Source organism: Sminthopsis crassicaudata, chromosome 1 (genome assembly GCF_048593235.1).
Source record: "Sminthopsis crassicaudata isolate SCR6 chromosome 1, ASM4859323v1, whole genome shotgun sequence".
NCBI lineage: Eukaryota > Metazoa > Chordata > Mammalia > Dasyuromorphia > Dasyuridae > Sminthopsis > Sminthopsis crassicaudata.
The window spans coordinates 390,020,927-390,047,989 of NC_133617.1; the positions used below are offsets into that span (position 1 = coordinate 390,020,927).

Here is a 27,063-nt window from a genome sequence, read left to right on the forward strand (position 1 = left end):
TAATGTCTCTAAACTATACCACTTCTCCCCTTCCCTGAAAATTTCTCCACTTTAAAGCTTTGCCCAGTTAGGATTGGTTGGTTATATGTTATAGGAAAACTGAAAGCTGTGTTTAAAAAGCCCTTTTCCTAGAGCATCAGAGTCAGTGCTTCCTTGAAAATAATTACTAGGCTAGCCAAATAAAGACCTTTTTTGCTTTATCTTATGTCTCTTGTTTACTTATCTCCCCTGTACTTTCAAATCCAATAGTGTAATGATCCTTGGGATCAACTTCAAATTTAATTTTACCACAAATCCTTTGGGTTGAATTAAACTAATTCAAAAACTCAAATCCTCTATTACCCCACCATAAGGATATTTTTTTTAGAATTGTGTGCCTTTAGTCATTAGACTTTCTTTGACTAAATTTGAATTGATAATACTTATCTTGGCAGAATATACAGTATATACATATATTAAATTCTTCCTGTTAGAGAAAGGGAATCACATGTGCAAAAATGTTTCTGGCAGTCTTTTTTATAGTGGCAAGAAACTGGAAACTGAGTGGATGCCCATCAATGGAGAATAGCTGAACAAGTTATGGAAAATGAATGTTATTGTTCTGTAACAATTATTGTTCTATAAGAAATGATCAGCAGCAGGATGATTTCAGAGAGGCCTAGAGAGACTTACATGAACTGGTACTAAGTGAAATGAGCAGAACCAGGAGATCATTATACACAGCAGCAGCAAGAATATTCAATGATCAATTCTGATAGACATACCTCTTTTCAACAGCGAGGTAATTCAGGCTAGTTCCAAGTCTTATGATAAAGAAGGTCATCTGCACCCAGAGAGAGGGCTGAGGGGAACTGAATGTGGACCACAACATAATATTTTCACTATTTTTTGTTGTTTGCTTGCATTTTGTTTTCTTCCTCATTTTTTTCCTTTTGGATCTCATTTTTCTTGTGCAGCATGATACTTGTAGAAATATGTATAAAGAAATTGTACATGTTTAACATTTATTGGATCATTGCCGACTGGGGAAGGAGGGAGAAGAAGGGGGAAAAATTAGAACACAGGGTTCTATAGGGGTGAATCTCTAAAATTATCCATGTATATATTTTGAAAATAAAAAGCTATAATTAAAAAAAATTTCTTCCTCTTAATTTGAATTCTCAATCTAATTCCTTGTTGCTTTTTGCTTTGAAACCATTTTGTGTTTCCTCAGACAGAATGTTTCTCATGTTCCTTGTTAATCTTTTCTACCATTATACAAGGAAATTAACTACATTTTCCCAGTTTCCCTTGCATATAGTGTATGCTAAATAAATATTGATTAATTAAAATTATTTTGGTGACATTTGAGGGACTGAGCTTAGCCTCTGCTTCCTTTTTACATATTGAGAAGAAGGCATGAAGAGGAAGCATTTCTTACTCCTGCAAATTCTACATTATAAGTGATGTAGTCAAGATGTAATATCTGTTTTCTCACTGAATCTATTTTTAAAAGTTTAACCCATCATATTTAAAGAAACTAACACTTATATACAATTTTAGGGGAACAGAGTTAAGGGGAGCAGAGAGAACTGAATGAGTCAGTGATATGTCTCCTTAGTTAAAGCTACCTGAACCACTTGTCACTGAGAGGTTATTAATTTGGATTTCAGTGTGGGCCACTTAGCATGTTTCTATTCTTTACTATACAGTGGGTATCATTCATTTTACATATGCATATATATAATGCAACTAATTATATTAATTATGCATAATTAATATAAAATAAAATATATAAATGTGTTTATATTTCATTTATTTTTAAATTTTGAATTCCAAATTGTCTTCTTCCAAATTTCTCTGCCTGAGAGAAGGCAAGCAAAATGATATCAGTTATACATGTGAAATCATGCAAAATTTATTTCCCTTGGGGATGGGGAGGTACTGTCCCAATATTCAGGCTTTTTCATGCTACTATTTTCAAAGCTAGTTCTGGGATATGATAATATGATCCAGGGGGAGATGTGGTCGTTACTCTTCTAGTCTGTGCTCTGGTCTGTACTTGGGAAGGCTCCTGTTCTTCTACAGCAGCAAGTACTGGAGCTGTTCTTGGCTCTGAAATTGATCAAATCTCTTGCTATCCTGTGTATAAACATTAATTGCCATATAATGGGAACCAGGAACTGTGCTTGCTTGTGACTGATCAGAAATGTTCTAGTCCACCCTTGAATTTGCTTACAGGCAATAGAATTGTCTATCAGTACTAGCTGCACCCAGTGCCAACAAAGGGTCCCCTGTAATCTTTTTTTGACTAATTGTCCAACATCTTTATCAGCTTAGAGCTGAGTGCTCTCAAAGCTGCTGCTGCTGCTGCTACCACTGCTGCTGCCATTGCTGCCGCTGCCGCCACCACCACCACCACTGCCATGGTTGAAGCTATCTCCCACCACTAGCACTACGCTTCATGCTCTGGTCAGGCTCTCTCCCCACTGGTATAATCCTTTCTTGCCAACCTCCTAAGTTGTCTTAGGCTGATAAAATATTTCACCCTGACCTTTTGTTGCCTCTGCTGCTCCAAAATTTGATTTTCAGAGTTATTTTAAAGTTGTTTGGAGGGGAATATTAGAAGAGTTCAGTTGAGTTGCTGCTATTCTGTCTTAGCTCTGCTTCCATTTCATTCATTCTTAAATATACAGGTGAATGGATTAGCTTAAATCTATCCTCAATGTTGGGAAAACAAGTCAAAATATATATCCTATAATTGTTAGGTTAGTACTGCCATTAGAGTTTTGCAGATAACATTATTACATTAGCTTAGTTTTTTGTGCCACAAGGTTCATAAAAAATGCATATGAGTATGTCCTATTCATAGACAAGTTAACTCAGTTTTGTTCAGTGGTACAGGCTGTGTATTTTTTAAATTGAATTTTCTTTTCACAATAGTATTTTATCTTTCCAGTTACATATAGAGATAGTATTCAGTATTCATTTTTGTAAGACTTTGTCCATATTTTTTCTCACTCTTTCTTTTACTTCTTTCCTCCCCAAGACAGTAAGCAATGTGATATAGATTATCTAAATACAATCACTTTAACTTTCTATATTAGTCATGTTGTACAAGAAAAATTAGACCAAAAGGGGGAAAAAAAAACCCAAGAAAGAAAAAGCAAACAAACAAAAAAGGTGAAAGTATTATGATTTGATTTGTACTCCACAGTTCTCTTTTTGGATGCAATTGGCATTTTCCATCCCAAGTTTGTGCAAATTGTATTGGATGTTTGTATTACTGAAAAGAGTTAGGTTTGTTGATCATCACATAATCTTGCCATTAGTGTGTACAATGTTCTAGTTCTGTTCACTTCACTCAGCATGATTTCATTTTACTCTTTTTAAGGCTTTTCTGAAATCAGCCTATTGATCATTTCTTATAGAACAATAATATTCTATTATATTCACATACCATAACTTATCCATTTCCCAGTTGATGGGTTCCACTCAATTTTCATTTCTTTGCCCCCACAAAAAGCTGCTAAAAACATTTTTTGCACAAGTGGGTTCTTTCTTCTCATTAATGATCTTGTTGGAATACATACCTAGTAGCCATGCTGCTAGATCATGGTAGATAGATATGGTATGCAGTTTTATAGCTTTTCTGAAAAAGTTCCAAATTGCTCTCCAGAATGGTTCGATCATTCTGTCATTCTACCAACAGTGCTACTGCCCTCCAGTATTATCTTTTCCTGTCTTCTTAGCCAACCTGATAGATATGAAGTGACAACTTCAGAATTGTCTCAGTTTTCATTTTTCTAATCAGTAGTGATTAGAGCATTTTAAAAAAATATGTCTAGAAATGACTTTAATTTTTTCACATGAGAATTGTCTGTTCATATGTTTTAACCATTTTATCAATTGCGGATTGACTTGTTGAATTTTTTTCTATTAAAAATGGGCTATTTTCTTAATGAACAAAAGATAGTTCACCTTTACAGAAGGGTGAGGTGATCCTTGGTTTGCAATCCACTAAACCCTTTTGTGATGGACACAGGACATTCAAGAAAGCTTAGATGATGGAAAAGAACTAAAATAGCATTAGGGCTTATATGAAAAGTGAGGAGTTTTATATATAAAAACATTCAGAAGTGTTTTTATCATCATGCATATGCATGATCTCATTTTTCTTCTCCAGGAGATGGATGCACCTCATCATTTTCCCCGGGAAATACCACATAATGAGAAACTCCTGTCTCTAAAGTATGAGGTAAGCATTCTCTTTGGGAATTTCAGATTTAACTGTCTCCCCTTATTCCCCATTCCATAATGTCAAATCATGTCTCTGCCTTTTTTAAGAAGATTCCTTGAAATCTACCATCTTCCTGGCCAGAATAGTTACCAATCTGGAACAGACTTTGTGTTCCTGAAGAAAATAATGTATGTAGCCTTGTGAGAAAGTAAAACTAAAACCTTGTAGTGAACAATCTCCCATTTCAGTCTACATGGTACATGAGTGCATGCGTGGGAACAACCCTGAAAAGATGTTTCTAGGATCATTGAGGGCTAGTGGGAGGTTTCACCATGTATAGTTTGATGCTTAACAGGGATGATTCTGACGTTCTTACAAAGTTGAACCATCTATTATTTCCCCATATCTGTTTTTTTAAAAAACAACTTTTTTCCCTGGGTCACTTGGAAAGCTGCCAGCTTCAGAAAGGTCACAAGGGGACTCCATTGGTTTCTTTCCATTTTATCAGATAGTGCCTGGGAATGTTTCCCTCTGCCTCAGAGAGGCCAGCAACTCCCTTTTCTCAAGCCTTTTCCTGCAGCTGCTCTGTCCTTCTGGGTTTGTCTAAAAAACTGCAGTTAGTATGCAACTAACTTGCTTTTTTTTTTTTCCCCCTCTTTTTAAAATTTTTTTCTCTTTACTGTTGCCTACAGAGCTTGGATTATGACAATAGTGAAAACCAGTTGTTCTTAGAAGAAGAGAGGAGAATAAACCACACAGTAAGTTTGGGTTCAGAGTTGGGTGGTCCAAGAAGCTCCCTGGCACTTAGAACCTGAAATAAAATCCATCCATCCCATGAGAGCACAAAGGGAGCATTCTGGGACATGGAATCTCATCTGTCTTGAGTTATTTTTTAGATCTTATTTCAGATTGCTTTCACACTGTTTCCAGGTCTGTACAATAGTGAGACTTCCAAAATTCCAGTATTTCTAAGATCTGAGGATATTGGCATCCTCACATAGCACACTTCTCACTAGCACAGCCCTCCATGGGATAGGAAATTTGATCTTCTTGACAAAAACAATGCACATAGTTTCTTCTGTCTTATCCAAAATTAAAAATGGGGCCAGTTTTGGGTGTAGAGAGGACAAACAGAAAAAAATCTCTTACAGTGGATTCATCTGTTAAAATTGGATAACTGAAGAACTACATTAATTTTGCAGATGTGACATTCAGTGGGACAAATGTTTATAAAAAGACAGTATATATTCTTGTAGGTACAATAACCCAATCAGACTTTGCTATATTTCATTGTAGAGATAAGTTTACAATAGACTGCTTTTCAAATGTAGCTTTGAAAATAAATCCCAAGTATACTGTAAATAATTTTTCAAACCATTGGGATTCAGGGTAAGAATCATTTTGGGTTATTAATAATATTTGCCCAAAAAATCCTGTGTTAGAATTACATTTCTATAAGGGAAGTCTTCCCCCATCACTGCCTAATTCTCTTTCTTCTGCCCAGGCTTTCCGAACAGTAGAGATCAAACGCTGGGTCATCTGTGCCATGATTGGAATTCTGACCGGCTTAGTTGCCTGCTTCATTGACATCGTAGTGGAGAACTTGGCAGGACTGAAATATCGAATAGTAAAAGACAATATCCTTTGTCCTAATGGATGGGGGATGCAGGGCACAAGGAGCCAGAGTTTCTCCACATTTAGGAAGTATGAACTGAATTTGATTGCTCGCATGGATAAACAGCAAAATAAAGCTGTGTGCTGGCCTGAAATGCTCAATAATTCTCTCTCAAAAGCTGCAATGTGTCTTCCAGATGGAGGATGCAGACAATCTCTGGCCTCAAGAGTTTATAGTCTGTTTGGAGATTGTAATCTAGCTAGGATGCAAATCTATCATAACCTTCTGCTGTTTTAATGTTTAGGCAGTTCAGAAAACCTGGTGGCCACTGTTGGCATCATCCCTCCTCAGAGCACTGTGGGAGCTTTTCATTGACTTTATTAATGGCAAAGCCAGGAGTCAGGGGAAGAGAGGGTTTGTCAAATGAGGTGAGTCTGTGCATGTATTGTTTACCAGACAGTGCTGAAGAGAAATGGATTTTGTCCAGACAGTGACATTGCCAGTTCTCTTAACGAGTCCTCCAGATATTGACAAGTTTACAGAGAAGGGGGGATTGTCTTTCTCCCTGTTACTCTGGGCAACACTGAATTCGGCCTTTGTGATCGTCGGCTCCGTGATTGTTGCCTTTATAGAGGTATGGTTTAAAAAGTACACCGAGCTAGCCTGGGATCTCTACCCACGCCTACTTTAGGTGAGACTGGGAAGGCTCCAGGGCCAACGGGTAGATAGTAATAAGTTAGCATTAGTGGAGAGGCATTGTGGTCTAAGGGATAGTGTACTAGGTATAGGGGTCTATGCCTTTCCTCTGCCACTTATTAGCTCTACAGTCAGTGGTAAATTATTGAGATATGGCATCTATAGTCTATAAGCTGCATGGTTGGAAAGGGTCCCTTACCAGAATAGCCAGATGCTATTCTGACAAAATCACAGATCCTTCATATAGAAGCTTCTGAGCAGTTTTAGAATGTAAAAACTTCTGCCTAGAGAGGGAATTATGCCTTGAACCTCTTTAATATACTTTCTCCAAGGAACTGCGTGTACTTTGACATTATTCTAGTGATATGCCCCTTTCCACCAGTGTACTTTGTGTCTATTTTGTTTTTGTGCATTTATATACATGCATTGTTGGACACAATGCAAATTGCTTGAGGGTAAAAATTGTTTTATTTTTGTCTTTGTATCCTTAGCACATAGTAGGCACTTGATAAATACCTATTTATTAATATTCTTCTGAGCTATAGAAGAACAAACATTTATTATGCCCATCTCAGGTGGGAAACTGAGGAACCAACAGGTTAAGTAACTTGTCCCAGGATATCTTGTTAGTGGCAAGATGAAGACTGGAATCTGTGTTTCACTTAAAAGGAAGTGCTTTTGTCACTTAATTATATACCCCCATTAGTTCATCTTAATACTTAACTTTGTTGATTTGAATATTTGTTTGTTTAATAACATTTATTAGGCTTACCAGATACCACATACTATGCTACTCTGGGAGGGAATATACAAGTAACTGCAGAATTCCCTGAGGCTCCTGTTTATATCCTTAAAATGTCAAACTGAGTATTCCTCTAGGAGATTACATTCTGGTTTTACTACTCTTAACTACATTCAGTTCGTAGTTCTTATGAAGCCATCATCTTTTCATCTGTTATTTAGACAAAAGTTTTAATATAGTGGGTGAACCATGGGTTAAAACATTTCACAAATTTTGATGATCCTGTTATGGGTTCATTTGGGTCAATCAATCCTTTTGTTAGAAATGCTCCTTATTCAGTTTCTTTTTTTCTTGAAGCCTGTTGCTGCTGGCAGTGGAATTCCACAGATTAAATGCTTCCTCAATGGTGTCAAGATTCCCCATGTGGTTCGACTCAAGGTAAAATGTCTAGAGGTGGTTGGTTTCACCTGACTTCTAGGACATAGAGTCGGGGTTTTGGTTGCTCTATTAAAAACAACTCCTCTGAATTAGGGCAGCCCACGTGTGTGGTTCTAATCATAGGCCTTCTCGTTAATCTAGGCTAGTTAGGATAGTTCCTTATCCTCTGAGATAACATGAAGTATGAAGCCCTCATTGTTGTCTGCCCTGGCTTTTCCTTTTTGTCAACTAAGGCAGTATGTTCCACTATGTTCCATTGCCCATTTCAATATAGTCCTTAAAAGGCTGTGTTTCCCTAAAGAACCTGTTAAATTGAAGTTATAAAATTCCTTTTGTCTGAGGGAATCATGGCTTAAATTGGTCATTTTCTGTTATGGCAAATATCACTTCAGAGTTTTGAGGCTCAGCAAAGGACTCACTTATTTTGAATTCAGATCTTTTAAATCTGAATAAAAATCTTTTGATTTCTTTTTATCCCTATTTTAGTTTTGCAGTTTATTTAAGGTGCTTTGTAATTGGATTCTACTTGTTTAACAGTATTTAAGAACAATACTGTTAAGAGTAGAGACTTTGGGGCTAAAGATTTTAATACTATTTATTTATGATATGGCTCTTTGTCATCTGCTGGGATGGGGGGGGAGGTTTAATACAAGATTTTCCCACCCTTACATGTCCCCTATTTAGGTTCTATATCTGAATGGAGAGAAAGGGGAAAGTCTAGGAGAATACCTGAATATCCTTATGCATTTATTGTACAACTATTTTGTGCCCCATAATGAGGACTATGAAGGAATAAGTTTTTATCCAAAAAAATGTATATCTACTATAAATTAAACCCATTTGTATTATGGGGATTAAGACTTGTAACAAGCACAGATTTTAAGCTCTTTATTAGAAAATAAATATTAGCATGGAAAGTGAAAAAGTGCCATAGGTGTTTAGAGTAGGCTGGGAGAATGGGGAAGGTTTCACAGAAAGGGAGATCTTGAGCTGGTCTTTGAAAATAAGTTAGGTCTTAGATAGAAGGAGAAGAGGATAAAGGACAAATCAGAAAAGAGCACAGTTTGAAGAGAAGCTGAGAGACAATTATGAACACGTGCAGAAGATAGTCAGGGGAACAGCATAGTTGAAGGAGAAGGTCCTTCAGAGAGTAAAGGAAGGTCAGATTGGGATCAGACTATGAAGGACCTGCAATGGTAGGATTTTAACTGCAGCTAATATAGATAGTGGGAGCCAGTGAAGGGTTCTGATTGAGGCAGTGATTGATTAAGAGTGGTCTCTTTAGGACAATCATCCTGTAGCAGTGTGCATGATAGACTGAATTGGGGACAGAATAGAGGCATAATTTTTTTCTGTGCAGGGATAGATCTGGAGTTGAAAGGGGGTGCCTCTGAGGCCATCTTATCCAAACTCTTCATTCTGCAGATGGGCAAAATGAAGCCTAGAGAGGTGAAGTAGCTTGTCCAGACTCCCACAAGTAGTAATTATTTATCAGAGACAGATTTTGAATCTTAGGTCATCCAACTCCAGAACCAGCACTTTTTTGATTGAAAATGCTTGAACTGGAGTAGAGCCAGTGAGATTGAAAAAGAAGAGATGAATGCAAGAGACATTGTAAAGGATGAATCAGCTGATCTTAGTGATCAGCTGTGAGCCCAACAAAATGGACCATAGTCTCCAGTGAGGCTATAGAATTAAGTGCTAAATGATGTTGGGCAAGCATTGGGTGCTGTTAAATTTCAGAAGAGGAGATCAGGGTGCACTGGAATACTTCAACCTGAAGAAGATGGGAATGGAGCTTAAACACTGAAAGAAGCCCCATAATCTGAATCTTTTTTTTTTTTTTTTTTTAATAGATCTCGTGAGAAGTAAATTACTTCTTTAATGGTACTTGACCTATAAGAGGTCTTTTTTCAGCACTTAGTGATTTGGATTGAATTAACGTATTTTTCTCATCAACTTAATGATATTCTCTTTACATTCTAGACATTGGTGATTAAAGTGTGTGGTGTGATTTTATCAGTGGTTGGAGGACTGGCTGTTGGAAAGGTAAGAATGCTTAAAAGAATTAATATGACTGTTGTTTTACTGTGTAATTGTGTCACCCCTCTAAGAGCCAGTGTGAAAGGCATTATGTAACTAAAAACAATTTTTAAATCTCAGTTTCTGCCCTCAATTCTCTTCTCCTGTGTTTTTTAGGAAGGGCCAATGATTCACTCTGGAGCTGTTATAGCAGCTGGTATTTCTCAAGGACGATCAACCTCATTGAAGAAAGACTTCAAGGTGAACAGCTCATCTACTAATTCTAAAATGGAAAGTTAGGGAACAGGAGATTATGGATCCCATGAACTATTAGAGCTCTAGAAACCGCAATAGTATTTCTAATCCAGTATTCTCAATAGGTAGTCATCCAGCCTGTTTGAACATTTCAGTAATAATAGCTAGCTAACCCCATGAAATATTGTAATTTATTGTTAACTCAAAAATTCATACAAAATATACTTTGTTGTAATATCGACTCCCATTGATCCTAGTTCTTTTCCCTTATGCCATACTAAATGAAGGAAAACAGTGATCATATGCTGCTCCATCCTATTTCTTCTGTTGGCTAAATATCCCCAGTTCATTAAATTGTTCTTTGTATGTTTTTTTTTTTCAAATCCCTCAGTATCCTGGTCAATCTCCTAGTTGATTTCCCTCTTAGGAGTCTATGCTGTTCTGGCTAACTCTTTTACTTTAATTCTTCTACTTAAGTTGCCTAGCTTTTTTTTTTCCCCCCCTAATAAATTTCATTCCTGATCCTTGTTGTAGTGCTTGTGTATAGCTTTTCTTTCTTCTCCTAGCTAAATCTTCTATTTTAATTTTGTTCTTTAACTTGCCTTGCTATTACTTAACTTCCCTTCCCCCTCCATCCATCTTTCCCCCCTATTTTTTAATAGAATTTAGAGGGTGCTATATTCTTCATAGTATATATGTAGTGTTGCCTATTTATTTCTGATGTGAGTAGATTTTCAGAACTGTGAGCTCTCCTCCCCCAATGCCTGTGTCTGCTTTTCCTCTGTACCTCATTTATATTACATAATTATCATTTTTACTTTTTTGAAGGTGGTTTTGCTTTTTTAGAGTCAGTTCTTTCTTCTGAGCTACACAATTGTTGATGTCAATCTTAAACATGGTATACATTTCCACATAAAGAAACATAAATGATTTGTTCATATTAGAGTTCTTAGATATTAATCATGGATATTGGCTCCTATATGTTAAATTTTCTGTTGAATTTGGGTTTGGTTGATAGTCCTGAAAATCTGCAAGTTCATTGAATATACATTTTTTTTCTCATTTAATATTGTAAAAAAAATTTCTGGACATATTTTTGACTGCAGCCTTAGTTCTTTTCATTGCCCATAGGATCTGTAGTCCTTTATTGTGGTTGCTGATAAGACCTATACAATTCTAATTGTAGCTCCAGCATATTTGAATTGTTTTTTTCTTCCTATGTGTTTGTTTCTGCCTATGTGTTTTCCACAAAGGATCTCTTTGAGTAGTGATCAGTGGGTTTTTTCTGTTTCTACTTTCCTCTTTATGTTCTATCATTCCAGGACAATTTTCTTAGATTACTTCTTACAGTATCATGTCAAGGTCCTTTTTTTTTTTTTTTTTTTTTTTTTTCCCTGAGGCAATTGGGGTTAAGTGACATGCTCAAGGTCACACAGTTAGGAAGTGTTAAGTGTCTGAGACTAGATTTGAACTCAGATCCTCTTGATTTCAGGGCTGGTGCTCTATCTACTGTATATCTTAGCTGCCTTGGTCCTTTTTTTTTTTTTTTGTTCATAGCTTTCAGGTAGTCTAATTATTCTTATGTTTTCTCTTTTTGATCTGTTCTCCAGATTTGTTGTTTTTCTTATGTTTCACATTCTATTCTATTTTTTCATTCTTTATATTCTGTTTATATTTCTTGGTCTCTTAAAGCTTCACAGGTTTCCCCATGCCCAATCTAATTTTCAAAGAGTTATTTTCATCTTTAAGATTCTGTATACCTTTCTCTAGCTGGATAACTTTTTTCTCCATAATCTTGTTTTTCTTGGGCGTTTTTGTTTTGTTTTTTGTTTTTCCTCACTGTCTCTCATTTGATTTTTAAATTCTTTTTTTGAGTTCTTCTGATACATTTTCTCTAGACAGGGGGCCATTTAACATAACTTTTTGGGGTGGAAAAAGCTTTTTTTTTTTTTTAACTTCAGTGTCTTTTGAAAATGAACCTTGGTTTTTCCTTGTTCCCATAGTAAATGTCTTTCTTTCTTTTTTTCTTTCTTTCTTTTTTCTTTTTTTTTTAAATGAGGAGTATTAGTGTAAACACCTCTAATCATTGTGTGTGGAGGAGGAAGGGAATGGTACCTCTAGGTTCACTTCAGTTCTCCCTTCTGACCTGGAACCCTCAACCAAAAGCTCCACTCTCTTGCAAATGCCAGCAGCCAGCAGTGTTCCTGCCCTATAGCTTCTGCACTCATAGGTATGCTGGCTCCTTCCCAGACTGGGCTACCTCTCTGTAGCACAGCTGAGCCTGGCATTCATAATCATCTGAAGTTCCCTCAGTCTTTGCAGATTCAGACTCCAGATTGTTGAGGGAAAATGAAAGTTTCTGTGATTCTTGCTGAGGCTCCAGCCAAACCTAGCTAGCCCCAGAGTTCCCCACTTGGTGTTTCTGCAGAACTAACCTGGAGGTATGTACACTTAACATAGGTTAATCTCCAGCCTGGGATCTTTGTTCTGATCTTTTTGAATTGTGCCAGGAGGACTCCTGTTCTGCTCCAGGTCATCTTGAGTTTTCACCAGTCTATGTTCACTAAGACACAAATAAAGTGTTTCTTTTTCTTTTTTTCCCCCCTCTATTACATGTTATTTCTCTTAAGTGTCTTATCAGCGTAAAGGTGCCTGTGAATTTTACTTAATATTTGTCAGGTACATCTTGGCAACCAATAAAACAAAAATTGTATATACTCAGGTCATAGCTGGAGTTCAGTCAAGAAGAGTTGGACGTGACTGAAAAACTACTGAACAATACTATTAACAACAAATTTCCATGTTATAGGAATAGAAAGAATTTTTTCTGGGGCCCAAAGTAGCTCCTTACCTTGGTCCTATTACTATTTTCCAATACTTTTATGGTGGAGGAAATTTAGATTGGATTAGATAATCTTTGGGATGTCTTCCAATGCTTGGAATCTGTGATGCTATGGTTCTTTTGCCATAACTAGTGTGATTGCTTCCAATAAGAAAAGCACAGGTGAGGTCACTGAGGATATTTGCAATAGTCTCTGATAATAATTACCACCTCCAGAAATGTTTTCAGTTCAAAATAATTCTTTGGAGGTAGCCAGAGTAGTGAGCTTTAAACTTTTTGTTATCAAGAATATTTCTTGAATTAAATTGGAAACTAAACATTTTATATAAAATTTTGTTTTATAGGAAAATGTCTAGTTGTTAGACTTCAATACAAATTTTAATAAATTACAAACACAATAATGCTATTGAATCAATTGAAAAGTACATATGTATATACACACACACACACACACCCTGTCTGTTAGTAGTTTAGGCCTCATAAGGCACATACCACCTCATAAAGCACATAAGACATGTGCAACTTATATACAAATATTGAATCCTAAAGTCTTTCAAGGTTTTTTCTTGTATGTTATTGTATGCATTGTATAAGTTGTTTTCCTGGTTCTGTTCATTCCACTCAAATCCTTCTTAAGTATTTTTTTTATTCTTTATATGTCATTTCTTATAGTTTAATAATGTTATTATATTTACATATGCCATAATTTCTTCAGTCTTTTCCTTATTTGTGAGAACTCACTGTTTCCACTTCTATGCTAAAACAAAAAGGTGCTACTATAAATATTTTTGAACTTGTCCTTTCCCTTTGTTTTGACCATATACATACACACATATACATATTTTATATATATATGTGTGTGTGTGTGTGTGTATTGTATATCTTAGCTGTCAGACCTTTATCAAAAATGTTTGCAGCAAAGAAATGTTTTCCCTGATCTTAGTATATTGAATACATGAATCTTGCTTGTGCATGTAGCTTTTTTAGTTTTTATGTGGTGGAAATCATCCATTTTCTCTTTGCGATCACTTTTTTCCCTTTTTTAGTATCTCCCTAGAAATGGTTGATGAGTGTCTGTTATCCAAGATCTATAAACACCTAACAGAAATATAAAAGGCCAAAAGCTGTTTCCTAGTAAATAGAGGATATAAACAGTTCTCAGAAGAATTGCAAACTACTAGCAAACATATGAAAGTCCTAAATCACTAATAAGAGAAATAAAAGGTCAAAATAACTCTGAGATTCTATCCCTCAACCACATAATTTGCTAAGATCACAAAAGGTGGAAATAACATGTAGCGGAGCAGTTATGGTGAGTCAGGCATGTGAATGCATTATTGCTAGAATTGGTCTAAGCATTTTTTAAAACAGTTTGGAGTTAATCTAGGAAAGTACCCAAAATATCTGTATCCTTTGATCCAGAGATACCACTGCTGAAATAATAAAAAAAATCTCATAGGTATCAGACTCTTCATGATCCCATATAGGATTTTCTTGACAAAAGCACTGGAGGGGTTTGCCATTTCCTGCTCTAATTCCTTTATAGATGTGGAAACTTAAACATACAGGGTTAAGGGACTAGCATCATATAGCAAACAGATTTGGACTTAAGAAAGGAAGGAGTCAGACTTCAGACCCAGCACTCTGCCTAGTGCACCACCTAACTGCCCAAAACACTTATCACTACATTTTTTATAGTATGAAAGACTTGGAAACAAAATAATTGTACTTTAGAGAATGGCTAAACAAGATATGGCATGTTAATTTACTAGAATTGTACTGTACTACTAAGAGACAACAAATATGAAAATAGAGAAACATGGGAAGACAAGAAATGATGCAAAGTAGAAACAGGAAAACAATATATACAATGACCATAACAATATATAGTGAAAGAACAATAACAAAATACTTGACAGTAAGTACTGTGAAATTACAATGATAAAGTTTAACTACAAAGAAGAAAAATAAGAAGATACTTCCTACCTTCTTTGCATATGGGGAATGGGGATGACTATGAGTGTGGAGCACAGCTTATGTCAGATTTTGTTGAAGAGTTGATTTGTTTTGTGCAATTATTCTTTTTTATTATTTGTTATAAGAGATGACTGTCAGGAATGTGTTGAGAAATATAGGTGAATTTGCAAAAGAGAAATCAAGAAAAAAAATTATTAAAAGAATTCTTACTCTAGTCATTGTTATCATAAAAGATCCCTTTCTCCTTTCTGTTAAGTTTATGAATTTATGTTTAGTTTATGTATTCATTTATAGTTTATGATGTATAAGTTGTTGGTCTAAATCTAATTTCTGCTAAACTGCTTTTCATTCTTCCCAAAAGTGTTTTGTTTTTAATTGAAAACTTTAACTCTGTACAATAGAATTTGTCCTTGGTTTATCAAACTCTCTATTGCTTTTCCTTCCTCTGCTTCCTGTAATCTCCTCTGTTCCATTGATCAACTTTACTGTTTTTTAAAACCAGTTTTGATAATTACTACTTTATAGTATAATTTGAGATCTGGAAATACCAGGTCCTTTCATATCTTTTATTTTTCATTATTTCTCTTCAGAGTTATGACCTTTTGTCCTTCTGGATAACTTTTGTTATTATTTTGTCTACTTCTATAAAGTAACTTTTTAGTCATTATGGTGCTAAATCTGAAAATCAAGCAGTAGGAATATTTGGATTATGTAAATTAAATATTAGTATTAAGTAGTAACATTATTTGCATTATATTTATTTTATCTAAATAATGTAATGCTTATGCTTATTATTTATAGTTGAAATGATGAGTTTTTCAGTCATAATTACTCATAAAGTTAATTTTCTAAATTGTAGAGTGGTTGTAATCTGCATGAGTTGGAATGATTAGTGACATTAATAAAGATAATAGTAATAATAATTCAATATATAGTGCTTAAAAGTTTGTAAAATGCTTTATATATATATTATAATTAAACCATAGCTTTTTGAAGTATTAAAGGTTGTTAAGAGAGAAGCAAAGCATTTGACTTATGTCACTTAGAAATAGGAAAATTTCTGATAGAACAAGTTATTCTAGCCCAGGATCACTTTGTAGAAGGCCCATCCTCCTTTAAGGAAGCCCAGGTGCAGATCGATGCAGGACCAGTACTAAGAGAGAAGGGACATAGATGAGGATTTATTTCTGACATACTCAAGAAATTAACTAGATTAGGTAGTATGTGGGAATGCTTGGCTACCTTTTCCTTATCTGAGAGTACCGCTTTAAAAAAATGAGATAATCTTTAATTTTTTTCCCTATTATTTCAGATCTTTGAATATTTCCGAAGAGACACAGAGAAGAGAGACTTTGTTTCAGCTGGAGCGGCAGCTGGTGTCTCAGCTGCTTTTGGAGCTCCTGTAGGTAAGATTCCTTGTCTTTTGTTTAAATCTAGCTAGTGCATGTCACATCCAAGATCCTATGTGGGCTGCCCAAGTTGTCTTCCATCAGTGACTCCAGGAATCTTTACTTGGTGAAATAGACTGTAGTTTGAGAAAATAGTTGCTCCAGGGGCAGCTAGGTGGTGCAATAGATAGAGCACCAGTGCTGAATTCAGGAGGACCCGAGTTCAAATGTGGTCTCAGACACTTAACGCTTCCTAGCTGTGTGACCCTGGGCAAGTCACTTAACCCCAGCCTCAGAAAAAAATAAAAATTAAAAAAAAAAAAAAAGTTGCTCCATGCGTGTTAGGTTCTCTTCCTTCTTCTCTATTTGATAATAAATCAGCAAATTTGCAAAAAACTTGATGCCATGATTTATCTTGTCTCTATGTTGATTATACTTAATTGTTTGCATGTTTCCCCCAATAGAATATGAACTCCTTAAGAGCATGGACTAGTTTTTGCCTTTTTTTAAAAAAAATTTATTCCCAGAATTTAGCATAGTACCTGCCTACAAGTTGGCATTTGATAAATTCTTATTGGATTGACTTCACATAACTCTATTACCCAGAGCCCTCAGTGAGGGAGGACTAGATAAATTGATGGACTTTCCCCCTCCATCAATTTTTGCCTATTTCTCTGTCTTCAGTATTATTTAGTTATTACTCTATAATATTCTTCTTGCATTCCTTGGGTCTTGGGAGAATGATTGCAGTGGATCTTAGAATTTACTTATAATTTGCCAGTTTAGCAATAGGCACCTTCCCTGGGAGATTGCGCAGGAAAATAGGAGACTTTTGTTCTTTCAGGGGGTGTCCTGTTCAGCTTGGAAGAAGGTGCTTCCTTCTGGAATCAGTTCCTGACATGGAGAATTGTAAGTGAAACAAATTTTATGGAAGCACAGACTTCCCTGGAATTATTGAATTTTCTTTTCAAGACAAGTACATCTTTACAGTGTGCCTTAACAAGTGTTTCTTGATGCTTCCTCTTTTTGAAGAATCTTTTGCCTTCAGCTATGAATATGGGCAATTCACTCCCATTTTGGTTCTATAAACTCATATTCCTTGTTATGAAGGGTTAATTCTCTACTACAAATTTTTGGGAGAAACATATGAGTATATGTTTGGCATATTATCATTTGATAGGGCTCTACTACTGGTAGTTATCCTTTCCACATCATGGGAATTAGGGTCATGGTATCCCTGCAATCTGAAAAATCCGGGCAAAATATTTTTGGCCTATCCTTCATACCAGAAAAGTCTGAATTATCATGATATTAAGAGATAGAATATGTTGGTATTATACAATACTATATATATATATATATATATATGTTATGTATTTCCAAGTTTCTGAACTTTTTCTGTGTTGTTTGCTGTCCTTCATATGACTTCTGAAGCTTCCACAAAACTTCCTCAAAATTCCAATTTAATTTTGTATGCCAACCTATGATATATTGAAACCATAATGGGGAAAGTCACAATTTAGAAAGGATAACTGTAATCTGACTTAAAATATTTTAGAGTTCTCTTTTTTCATCAGGTCTGAAGATTGTTTTCTTTCTTGTCAGTCATTATGATCTTCTTATTTCTTTTCCCCATTACCTTGATTAGGTCATGTCTCTCCTAAGGTAACTTTGGTTCAGGTACAAGAACCAAATTAGCTTCAGGGTCTTTCAGCGGCCCACCTTAAACACTTTTCTCCCACTTACTCAACCCATAGTTCTTTTTCTATCGAGGACTCCACATACCTTTTATGTGGTCTTCAGGTACTTGTTTCTGAGCCCCCTCTCAAGGCACATCCTGTGCCTAGAGAGAAAGTACCTCTTTGCTCAATTCACTAGTGACCACTCTCTTCATCTTATTAGGACTTTCCTCATTTCTTTAGATAGCTTCTGAAGTATTAACTATAAGAAGCCTCTCTGACTAGAAGAGAAGTGACAAAATTCCTTTTGACCTCACCTTGTTTAAACAAACTCCTGGGATTTGCTTTCTTCTTGATCTTACCCACTTAGCTCTTTAATTAGAGGTACTTTGTTTATCTGTTGGATGCAAGAGAGTCGCCTGCTTTGTTTGAAGTATTGTTTCTTAGCAACATCTCTGTTTTTCTGTTTATCCCACAGTTCTTTGCCTCCATGATTTCCACATTTACTCTGAATTTTGTTCTAAGTATTTATCATGGAAACATATGGGATCTCTCTAGCCCTGGTCTCATCAATTTTGGAAGATTTGACACTGAGGTAACCATTAATATGTAAAATTTCAATCACACATCCTGTGTCCTTCCCTCCTAAGGCCACTGGATAGCAGGAGCCTCCAGTTTTGAGATTTTGGATTTTTAAAAATTTATCTCCGGAAGCAAAGCATTCCCCTGTGGGAAATCTAGTCCTAATGGGATTCATTTGTCACCCACCAGTACAGCAATAAAAAGCACTATGAATGAGGGGTAGGTGACCTGGTATTTATAACAGTTCTCATGCTGTTTAGGTTGTATCCAAGGAAAAGTTCAGCAGTTTGTCTGCTTCTCAGTTTTTTCAACTGTTAGAATTAAGATTTGGATTGACTTGTAGATTCCTAGCATTCTGTCCCAAGATCGTGCTGACCAAATGGAGCATGTTTGGATATTATAGTTGTGTGCTTCACCAAAGATGCTAATTGATTCATCTCACTGACTAAAAAGTAGGGATTTAATTGTGCTTTCAATATTTGTTACAGTAGGAGAAGGGGGAAAGCATTTGGAGATCGTTACTTAAGGTTTATGCCAATGGGTCTTAAAATTAAGCTATATTTTTCTCTTTTTTCTGTGCAGAAAATGGTATACACAATCCATGAGATTCCCATCTTCATTGCCATGGGTGTGGTAGGTAAGGAAAATGTTTGTTGAATTCATTAAAAATCTAACTTTGGTTTTTTTCCCCCTGCTTTTCTTTTTTTGTCATTTTTACCAAAGGCCATCTTCCTTCTGTTAAAAATTTATGGAAAGAGCCTTTCTAAATATAATCTTTTGAAATGGCGGAGCCCCAGTTAATTCTCAGGAGAATTTTTCTGTATCTTTTGGCCTGAATAACAATGTGCTCAGGGTTGAGAGGTTGCCAAGATCTGAGACATAGGTTAGCTTTGTAAAGCAGCTTTCAAGGATTCTCTATAAAAATCCAAGAATGAACCAGTTGGTGTGTGGTACCCTTCCACACACCATGACCATCACTTATTTTCGTGGTGTGGGAGATCTATGTTCCAGAAGAGCTGCTGCTAATCTAAGGATTTAAATTACTTATCCATCTTTGTGGCAGCAGAATTTACATTACTATGTTTCTGGGACTGTATGTAAATTTTCTTGGATGGAAAAGATTAAAATTCAGAGGAATGAATGTAGGTGGTTGTTGTTTTTAATATAGAAATCTCTCCTGCATGCTAAGAGGAAGGATGGTCTTAACCTAACCTAAATTTAACATATGCTAAGAATTATCTTCCATTTAAATGAAAAGACTTCGAAGATTAAACAATTCTCTCAGAATGTGGTACAGTAGAAAAACCATTTAAAAATACTATTTGCTTCATTCTATTTTAGTCCCTTCTACTAAGCTTCTGGGAAATGGTTCCCTGACTAGGGAAATGTGGAATATCCAGCTCTTCCAAGTTGTTGGTAGCAAAGGAATTCAGATTTCAAAGCTGACCTTTCTTCCTACTTGTCTCCTTCTGGCTATAGGTGGTATTCTTGGAGCAGTGTTCAATGCCTTGAATTATTGGCTGACAATGTTTCGAATCAGGTAAAAGGTCCCTTTGCATTATGTTCATACAGAAAATGACACAGGAAAGGAATTTCAATACTTGTCATGTGATCATGAGTTCTGAAGTATGTTTTAGACTGGAATCATACAGAGAAATAAGGGAGCTGGAAGAGGGTTAACAGGTCACAGGAAATGGAATAACACCTAGACACTGACCTCTACTGTTTCTGTTTTATATTTATCTGAATCCAACCCAGGAAGGGCAAGTGGGGCTTATTATCTTCTCTTGTCTTGATGTACTTAAGAAGCTATTGATGCTTTCCCTTTTTTGGACTGGTTAAACACAATCCTACTTGGATGAAAAGATAAATTGTTTCCCATCAGTTTCAAAGAGTATCTCCTTATTGATATTCTGTTACATTAAGACAAGCAGTAAAGCACAGGGACTTTTACAGTTTGTACATGAGTTAACCTGTAACTTTGAGAAAGGGAATGGTGTGGTTACTATTTACTGCTATATTATTACCAATTTCTCCAACTAACCAAAATCATTGATAAGAGAAGGGGATTATTGCCACAGTGTGGTATATATCTGAATTTGGTTGTAGAGTTCTTGTAATCAACACACTAGCATATTCATTAATTTAGGGAGGAAGAGATACTGATAATTCCAAAGTAATCCATATTTGGCTTTTGGATGTCATTAAATACTTATTACATATTTATATATTCTCTACTTAAGTGAAGATCTAACTTGCTTGATATCTTGGATGGGGAAGCCGGAGGGCCAGGTCACTGAATGGCTGATTTGACTGTAACCTATAAAGAGTGTCCCTCTTAGGGACACATCTTTTAAGTAGCTAATTGATGATTTCTTAATTGTAATTTTTGATATAGAGAGGCTTATCTTAAGCTGTTTTGATTCCACAGGTACATACACCGCCCCTGCCTCCAGGTAATTGAAGCCATGCTTGTGGCTGCAGTCACTGCCACAGTTGCATTTGTATTAATTTACTCATCTCGGGATTGTCAGCCACTTCAAGGGAATTCCATGTCTTACCCACTTCAGGTAAGAGGTTGGAGCCATGAATCCAAGATGGTACCTGTGGAATCCCCCCTAATAGTCAGGACTGTAATAGAGCCTATATCAAGGTGGACATTCCCAGGGAAAATCCCTCTCACTGTTCTTTTTTTCCATCAGATAATCATTTGCCCAATAGAAAGGCATTCTTTGATTTCTCATTATTGAATTATTTTTATTTTACATGAGAAATTACTATATTAACCAGGCAGTTTGGGAAGAATTAGAATAGATCTGTCATGGGTACTCTGAATGCTCTTCTTTTTAAGCTTTTATAATGACTCTATAAGTAGTAAAAATAAGTGTTTAAAGCATCTAGAACCCATGCTTAGCTCTCACTTATGAGACCAGCATGTTCTGGGTAAATGTGCCCAGCAGCAAGCTAACTCTGCCACAGGAGTCAGGTTGCCTTAAGCCTGCTTGTTTTTGCCTTTATGAAGGGTAATAGGGGATAATATTGACACATCTTATAGTTATTATGAAACTCATCTAGACTCAAGGAAGTGGCCCCATGAAATTGAATTAGGTAAGGAATCAGATTTTATCAAGCCCTCCAAAAGTATTAATGATATTCATGTGAGCCTCATTCTGTTTACTGGTTGAAAACACATGTATGTACATACATACTGCCTGCAGATCTTGTTTCTTAACTGATCTTCAGAGTAGTTAGACCTGACCACATTGTATTTGTTTGTACTGAAGAAATTCTTGATCTATCTTTACTGAAGAAACCAAGTTTGTGTTTACCCAGGATATTCTAACAGAGATCTTGTTTTTCTTTCTGTTCTTCAATCCCACAGCTCTTCTGTGCAGATGGAGAATATAATTCTATGGCTGCAGCCTTTTTCAACACTCCAGAGAAGAGTGTTGTCAGCCTTTTTCATGACCCCCCAGGTCTGTTACTTTGATCAGTATGGCATCAGAATTTGACCTATCCTTGTTCCCATGGCGAGAACCGATTTGGAGAATGGGAGAGTGTTGGGACTATATATATGAACTGTTGTTAAATTTTCCTATTGCTTGGCACTGGCCCTCCAGAGTATGAACAGAACTTAGTGGGGGGATGGGGAGTGGGGGGGGGGAAGGCTGTTACAAACCCAGAGTCTTCGCATGGCAGTTTATTCAGTTTTATAAGATAGATGGGGAATGTCAGATGGGGAAGAAAAATTGTGGGAAGGCAGCATAGCACAGGGAAGGAGACTTGGACAGAGTAGAGAGGAGGAGCCATGGGCTTGTGTTTTTGTGCTTCTCACAGGAGTGATGGGCTTGGTCAGTCTAATAGACTGCCTTCCTTCCTGTGAAGTGATCTGCTTTGGAAGGCTCTGGAGTCTTTCCATCATTTAGTAGAATTTCATTTTCCCAAATGACTTTACCTTCTGTGAATTGTTTCTGGGATTTTAATTTTGGTCAGCACATTCTCCAAGTCAAAATAATGTTCTAAATGGTGACCATAATATTTTTTTCTCATTTTCTCTGACAACTGAGCATTTAATGAAAAATCATGATGTCTCTGTTTAGCTTCATTAATAGTGTAGATATGAGGCAGGAGAGAAGATAGTAGGGCAGTTACCTCTGACTTTTTCTGTGGCTTTGGATATGACTCTAGAGCTGGAAGGGTCCTTGGGGACTATTTAGTGTGTCTGCCATATATGAAAGAGGAGAAAGCTCTGACCCAGGGGAGGGAAAAGTAAGTTAGTTGCAAAAACAACCCCAAGACACCAAGTTTAGTCTTTCCCCTATGCCACATATCTTTTTTTTTTTTTTTAATAATTAATTTATTTTAAATTAAACCTTTTGTTTTTCAAAATATATGCATGGACAGTTCTTCAACATTAGCCCCTGTAAAATCCTGTATTCCAATCCCCCCACCCCACTTCCCCTACACCCTTCCCTAAATGGCAAGTAGTCCAAATATATGTTAAATCCAATATATGTATACATATTTATACAATTACTGTGCTACACACACACACACACACACACACACACACACACACACACACACACACACACTAACTAAAATGCAAGCAAACAACAAAATGAGTGAAAATGCTATATTGCCACATATCTTTGAATCATTTACTTTCTCTGCTTTTTATTTCTTGTAAAAATGGAGTTGTTCCATGTAAATATTTATTTACAAATATGAAATATTTACTTTTTCTGAAATGTTAGTTCAGAAATCAAGTTGCTGGTAGTTAAATTATCTCAGCCCAGACTCTGTCCCAATCTGAGATATGTCCTAAGTTGTTTGCATTTCTGGCCTTAGATCCTTTGCCTGTGATGTACTCAGGTACATATCTCTTTTACTTCTCCATGGGTAACAAATGCCATCAGAAGTCAGTGCATCTTGAAATCTGTCATCTGTCCAATTTTTTTTCACCTGTAGGACCCTTCTGCAGCCTTCTCTTGTTCTCATTAAGATCCCAAGAAGCAAGCCTGAATGTTGTGTGATATTTCCTTTATGTTTGTGACTATGACTTAGGATACCCACATTCCCCTAGAATCTTTGGGAAAAGCTCTTCTGTTGTTGCCAGTAGCAAGGATGTGATTCCAGATGTCGGCATTCATAATGATTTTTTTTCACCTGAACCTTAGTAGCTTCTTATTTGGCCTTTCTCTACCACCAGTATGGGAAGAATAGAGAAAAATAGCCTTGGTAAGGTTCCTTTTTGCCAACCTCAGTCATGCTGTTTTTGGTGTATTGAGCAGGGGCTGAGGCTGCCTCTTGCTGCCTCAGTGATGGAGGAAATCTCATCTTGACCTTTTCCCCGCCTTCCCCCACTGGAACACATCATTGTAAGCAGAAGTTTTCCCTACCTGTCACAGACAGTTTGAGTATAGCCTTGGTGGCCATATCCTTCTGCCATCTCTGGTCTGATATTTCCTCAGTACGTTTAAAGAATAACAAGAAAACTACTCTTTCCCATGGTGCCCGGATTTGGTTGAGATTGTGATATGAAAGTTGAAATAAAGGAATAGGCTGATGGAATTGCATATATTCAACAAAGAGAAGATCTAATTGAGTTCCAATTGATCAATGATGGACAGAATCAGTTACACCCAGAAGGAACACTGGGAAATGAATGTAAACTGTTTGCACTTTTGTTTTTCTTCCCAGGTTATTTTTACCTTCTGAATCCTATTCTTCCTGTGCAACAAAAAATTTGGTTCTGCAAACATATATTATATCTAGGATATACTATAACACAGTTAATATGTATGGGACTGCCTGCCAAATAGGGGATGGGGTGGAGGGAAGGAGGGGAAAATTCAGAACAGAAGTGAGTGCAAGGGATAATGTTGTAAAAAAAATTACCCATGCATATGTACTGTCAAAAAAAGTTATAATTATAAAATTAATTTAAAAAATACTATTTAAAAAAAAAAAAAGAAAGAAAGGAATAGAGTCAAGAAAGGAGGAGATTGTGTCTGTCTTCCCACAGGGTGACCTCTTCACAGATTGCTTCTTATCTTCTGTCTTAGTTTTTCAATTTCTAAAATAAAATTTTTCCTTTAAAAAAAAAAATGCTGTAGGGTATGCTTTGAAAGGGGATAGAGTGACTGGCAGAATTTAGTTGAGAATCAGTCCTTGATCCAGATGATTGGAAGATTTAAGAAGAGCTAAGATTTTGCTATTACCCTTTTGTGGTCAGCAATATCCAAGCAAAGTTTTCATTGCTTCCTTTCTGAGAAGAGTGTGGTGTTTTGTTGGAGATAGCTAAGGCTAATGCTTCTCAGAGACGTGGAATTAGAGGAGAGGCCTGTGGTGCGTTCCCCAACTCCTCTGCCTCTTGTGTCTTCCCTAGGTAGCTACAACCCCATGACTCTGGGACTCTTCACTCTGGTCTATTTCCTGCTGGCATGTTGGACCTATGGACTCACTGTGTCTGCTGGAGTTTTCATTCCATCCCTTCTCATTGGTGCTGCCTGGGGAAGACTTTTTGGCATATCACTGTCCTATCTTACCAGTGCTGCAGTGAGTATCTATTTTGCTCTAACAGTTGACAGGCCCTGGGGAACTCAACTTTTAAGATGAATCAGCAACAAGAGGGAAATTAGGCATTAATAGGTACATTTTGAAATGTCCACTTATGCTACCCAAAGAGAGAAAAGGTGGATTTTCTGGTTAAGTACCTAGTGTATAACTTAGTATAACATCTTTTTTTTTTTTTTTTTTTTTAAATTAATTGATGTATGTTTTCTCATCAGTAACTTGCCCACAAATATCTTCATTCCCCCCCCCAAAGTAAAATTATTCACTGATATTAATATAGATACAGCATATCTTCCTTAAATTTGATAGTGTGGCACTAAAATTGTCCTTTGTATTGACTGGCATTTTGTTGCTTTTCCATGTTTTTATTTTTATCATTATGGTGAGCATAGGAGAGACATTATGGGTAGAAAGCTAGCTTTAAATTCTGAAAAACTCAGGTTCATGTTTTGCCTCTGACATACTGGATATATTTTGCTTCTTTCTCAGGGTCCCTAAGCAACTCAAAAATATAGATACAGATTAATTGCAAATTTGCATCAGTAGAGGGTATCTACATCAGAAGTCCCCCCACACTGAAGAATTCATAGATTTAGACTTTCTCTCTACCTGCCTTATCCTGCCAATCCTCAGCCCCCAAAGCCTTTGTGGTTAGTGTTATTTTGTCTCTGCTTTTGGTCACCTAGCATTTAAGCACCTTCAGTTTTTTAGGCACTGGGAATACAAAGAAAAGAAAAATGATATTCCTACTTTCAAAGAGCTTACTTGTTACACATTAAAATGTAAATAAATATACATATACACAGCAGAGAGAAGGGAAGGCTCTAACATTTGAAGGAGCAGGCTAGGTCTCCTCTATAGAAAATGACATTTGAGCTGAGCCTTGAATCTTCCTATGTTTCTGTATATTTCTTATAGTCCTTAGAATGATATCTTTTGACCAAACTCTGTTAATAGAACACAGTGGGCTAGCAGATTGGGTGAAATGGTGCTTAATAGGTAGGGGTTAATATTTTTATAATTGCCCAGCATGGCTTAAGTTTTCAAAGTCGGGAAAGAGAAAGGGCATGACTTCAGGTATAGAAATTCAATTTTGGGAATATGATCTAGTGCAGGACTTCTTAAATCTTTCCAATAGCAACCCCTTTTTTCCCCAAGAAATCTTTATATGATCCTGGATATATAGGTATATAAAACAGGTATACAAATCAGACATTTACTTATAATAAATCATAATTTCATGACCCTACAATGTCACATGTCCTTTTATGGAGTTGACAGACATAGTTTTAAGAAACTGGGATCTTGTCCTCCTGATGTGGAGAATCCATTTTTATCTCAGACTAGATTCTCCATAATTTGGATCTGTCAGTCATTCTGCTTTTTTGCCAGGCAGCAGGAAGCCAAAGACTTGGCGTCTCTGGTGGTCTTTTCTATCAGTGCTCTGACATCTCTTGTGTTTGTTTCTTCTAATTGTAGATATGGGCTGACCCTGGCAAATATGCCCTGATGGGAGCTGCTGCCCAGCTTGGTGAGTCCTGTCTTTTTCCATAACATAAGTGCATTCTTAGGAGGGAAGGGGAATGGAACACTTAGCTGCAAAGGCCAGGAGGGTCAGGGCCTAGCTTTTTGGTCTCTCTGAACCTCAGACACATATCAAGGAGAAATACAAGACTTGATTTACTAAAACTAAGCTGGCATGGAAAAGTAAAAGGACTTAAAAGAATTGATTTTGACCTGAAAATGTAGGAATGCACTAACTCTTTTTATTTTTCTCAGGTGGCATTGTGAGAATGACCCTGAGCTTGACTGTCATCATGATGGAGGCTACAAGCAATGTGACTTATGGTTTTCCCATCATGTTGGTTTTGATGACAGCAAAAATTGTTGGAGACTTCTTTATTGAGGTTTGATATGGAAGGGGAAGAGTGATAAAATGGTATTTTTTGATTGGATTTAGACTTTCTCTCTACCTGGATTCCTCAAGTGAACAAGACATTCCTTTCCATTCTCTCATAATATGGGGGTT

General features: G+C 36.4%; 1 protein-coding gene across 2 annotated transcripts in view; it reads left to right on the forward strand.

Annotated features, from left to right (window-relative positions):
• CLCN7 (chloride voltage-gated channel 7) overlaps positions 1–27,063 on the forward strand; it is a 57,954-nt gene that overhangs the window by 23,730 nt on the left and 7,161 nt on the right. For both annotated transcript variants that reach the window (XM_074279632.1, XM_074279633.1), the window contains 17 exons: positions 4,166–4,237; positions 4,912–4,977; positions 5,724–5,856; positions 6,359–6,468; positions 7,630–7,710; positions 9,697–9,759; positions 9,910–9,993; positions 16,119–16,212; positions 17,039–17,103; positions 18,352–18,468; positions 19,038–19,092; positions 19,935–19,995; positions 20,887–21,025; positions 21,838–21,931; positions 24,847–25,016; positions 26,514–26,565; positions 26,814–26,941. In XM_074279632.1, coding sequence (XP_074135733.1) covers positions 4,166–4,237; positions 4,912–4,977; positions 5,724–5,856; positions 6,359–6,468; positions 7,630–7,710; positions 9,697–9,759; positions 9,910–9,993; positions 16,119–16,212; positions 17,039–17,103; positions 18,352–18,468; positions 19,038–19,092; positions 19,935–19,995; positions 20,887–21,025; positions 21,838–21,931; positions 24,847–25,016; positions 26,514–26,565; positions 26,814–26,941 — 1,584 coding nt within the window. The remainder of the gene's footprint in view (positions 1–4,165; positions 4,238–4,911; positions 4,978–5,723; positions 5,857–6,358; positions 6,469–7,629; positions 7,711–9,696; positions 9,760–9,909; positions 9,994–16,118; positions 16,213–17,038; positions 17,104–18,351; positions 18,469–19,037; positions 19,093–19,934; positions 19,996–20,886; positions 21,026–21,837; positions 21,932–24,846; positions 25,017–26,513; positions 26,566–26,813; positions 26,942–27,063) is intronic.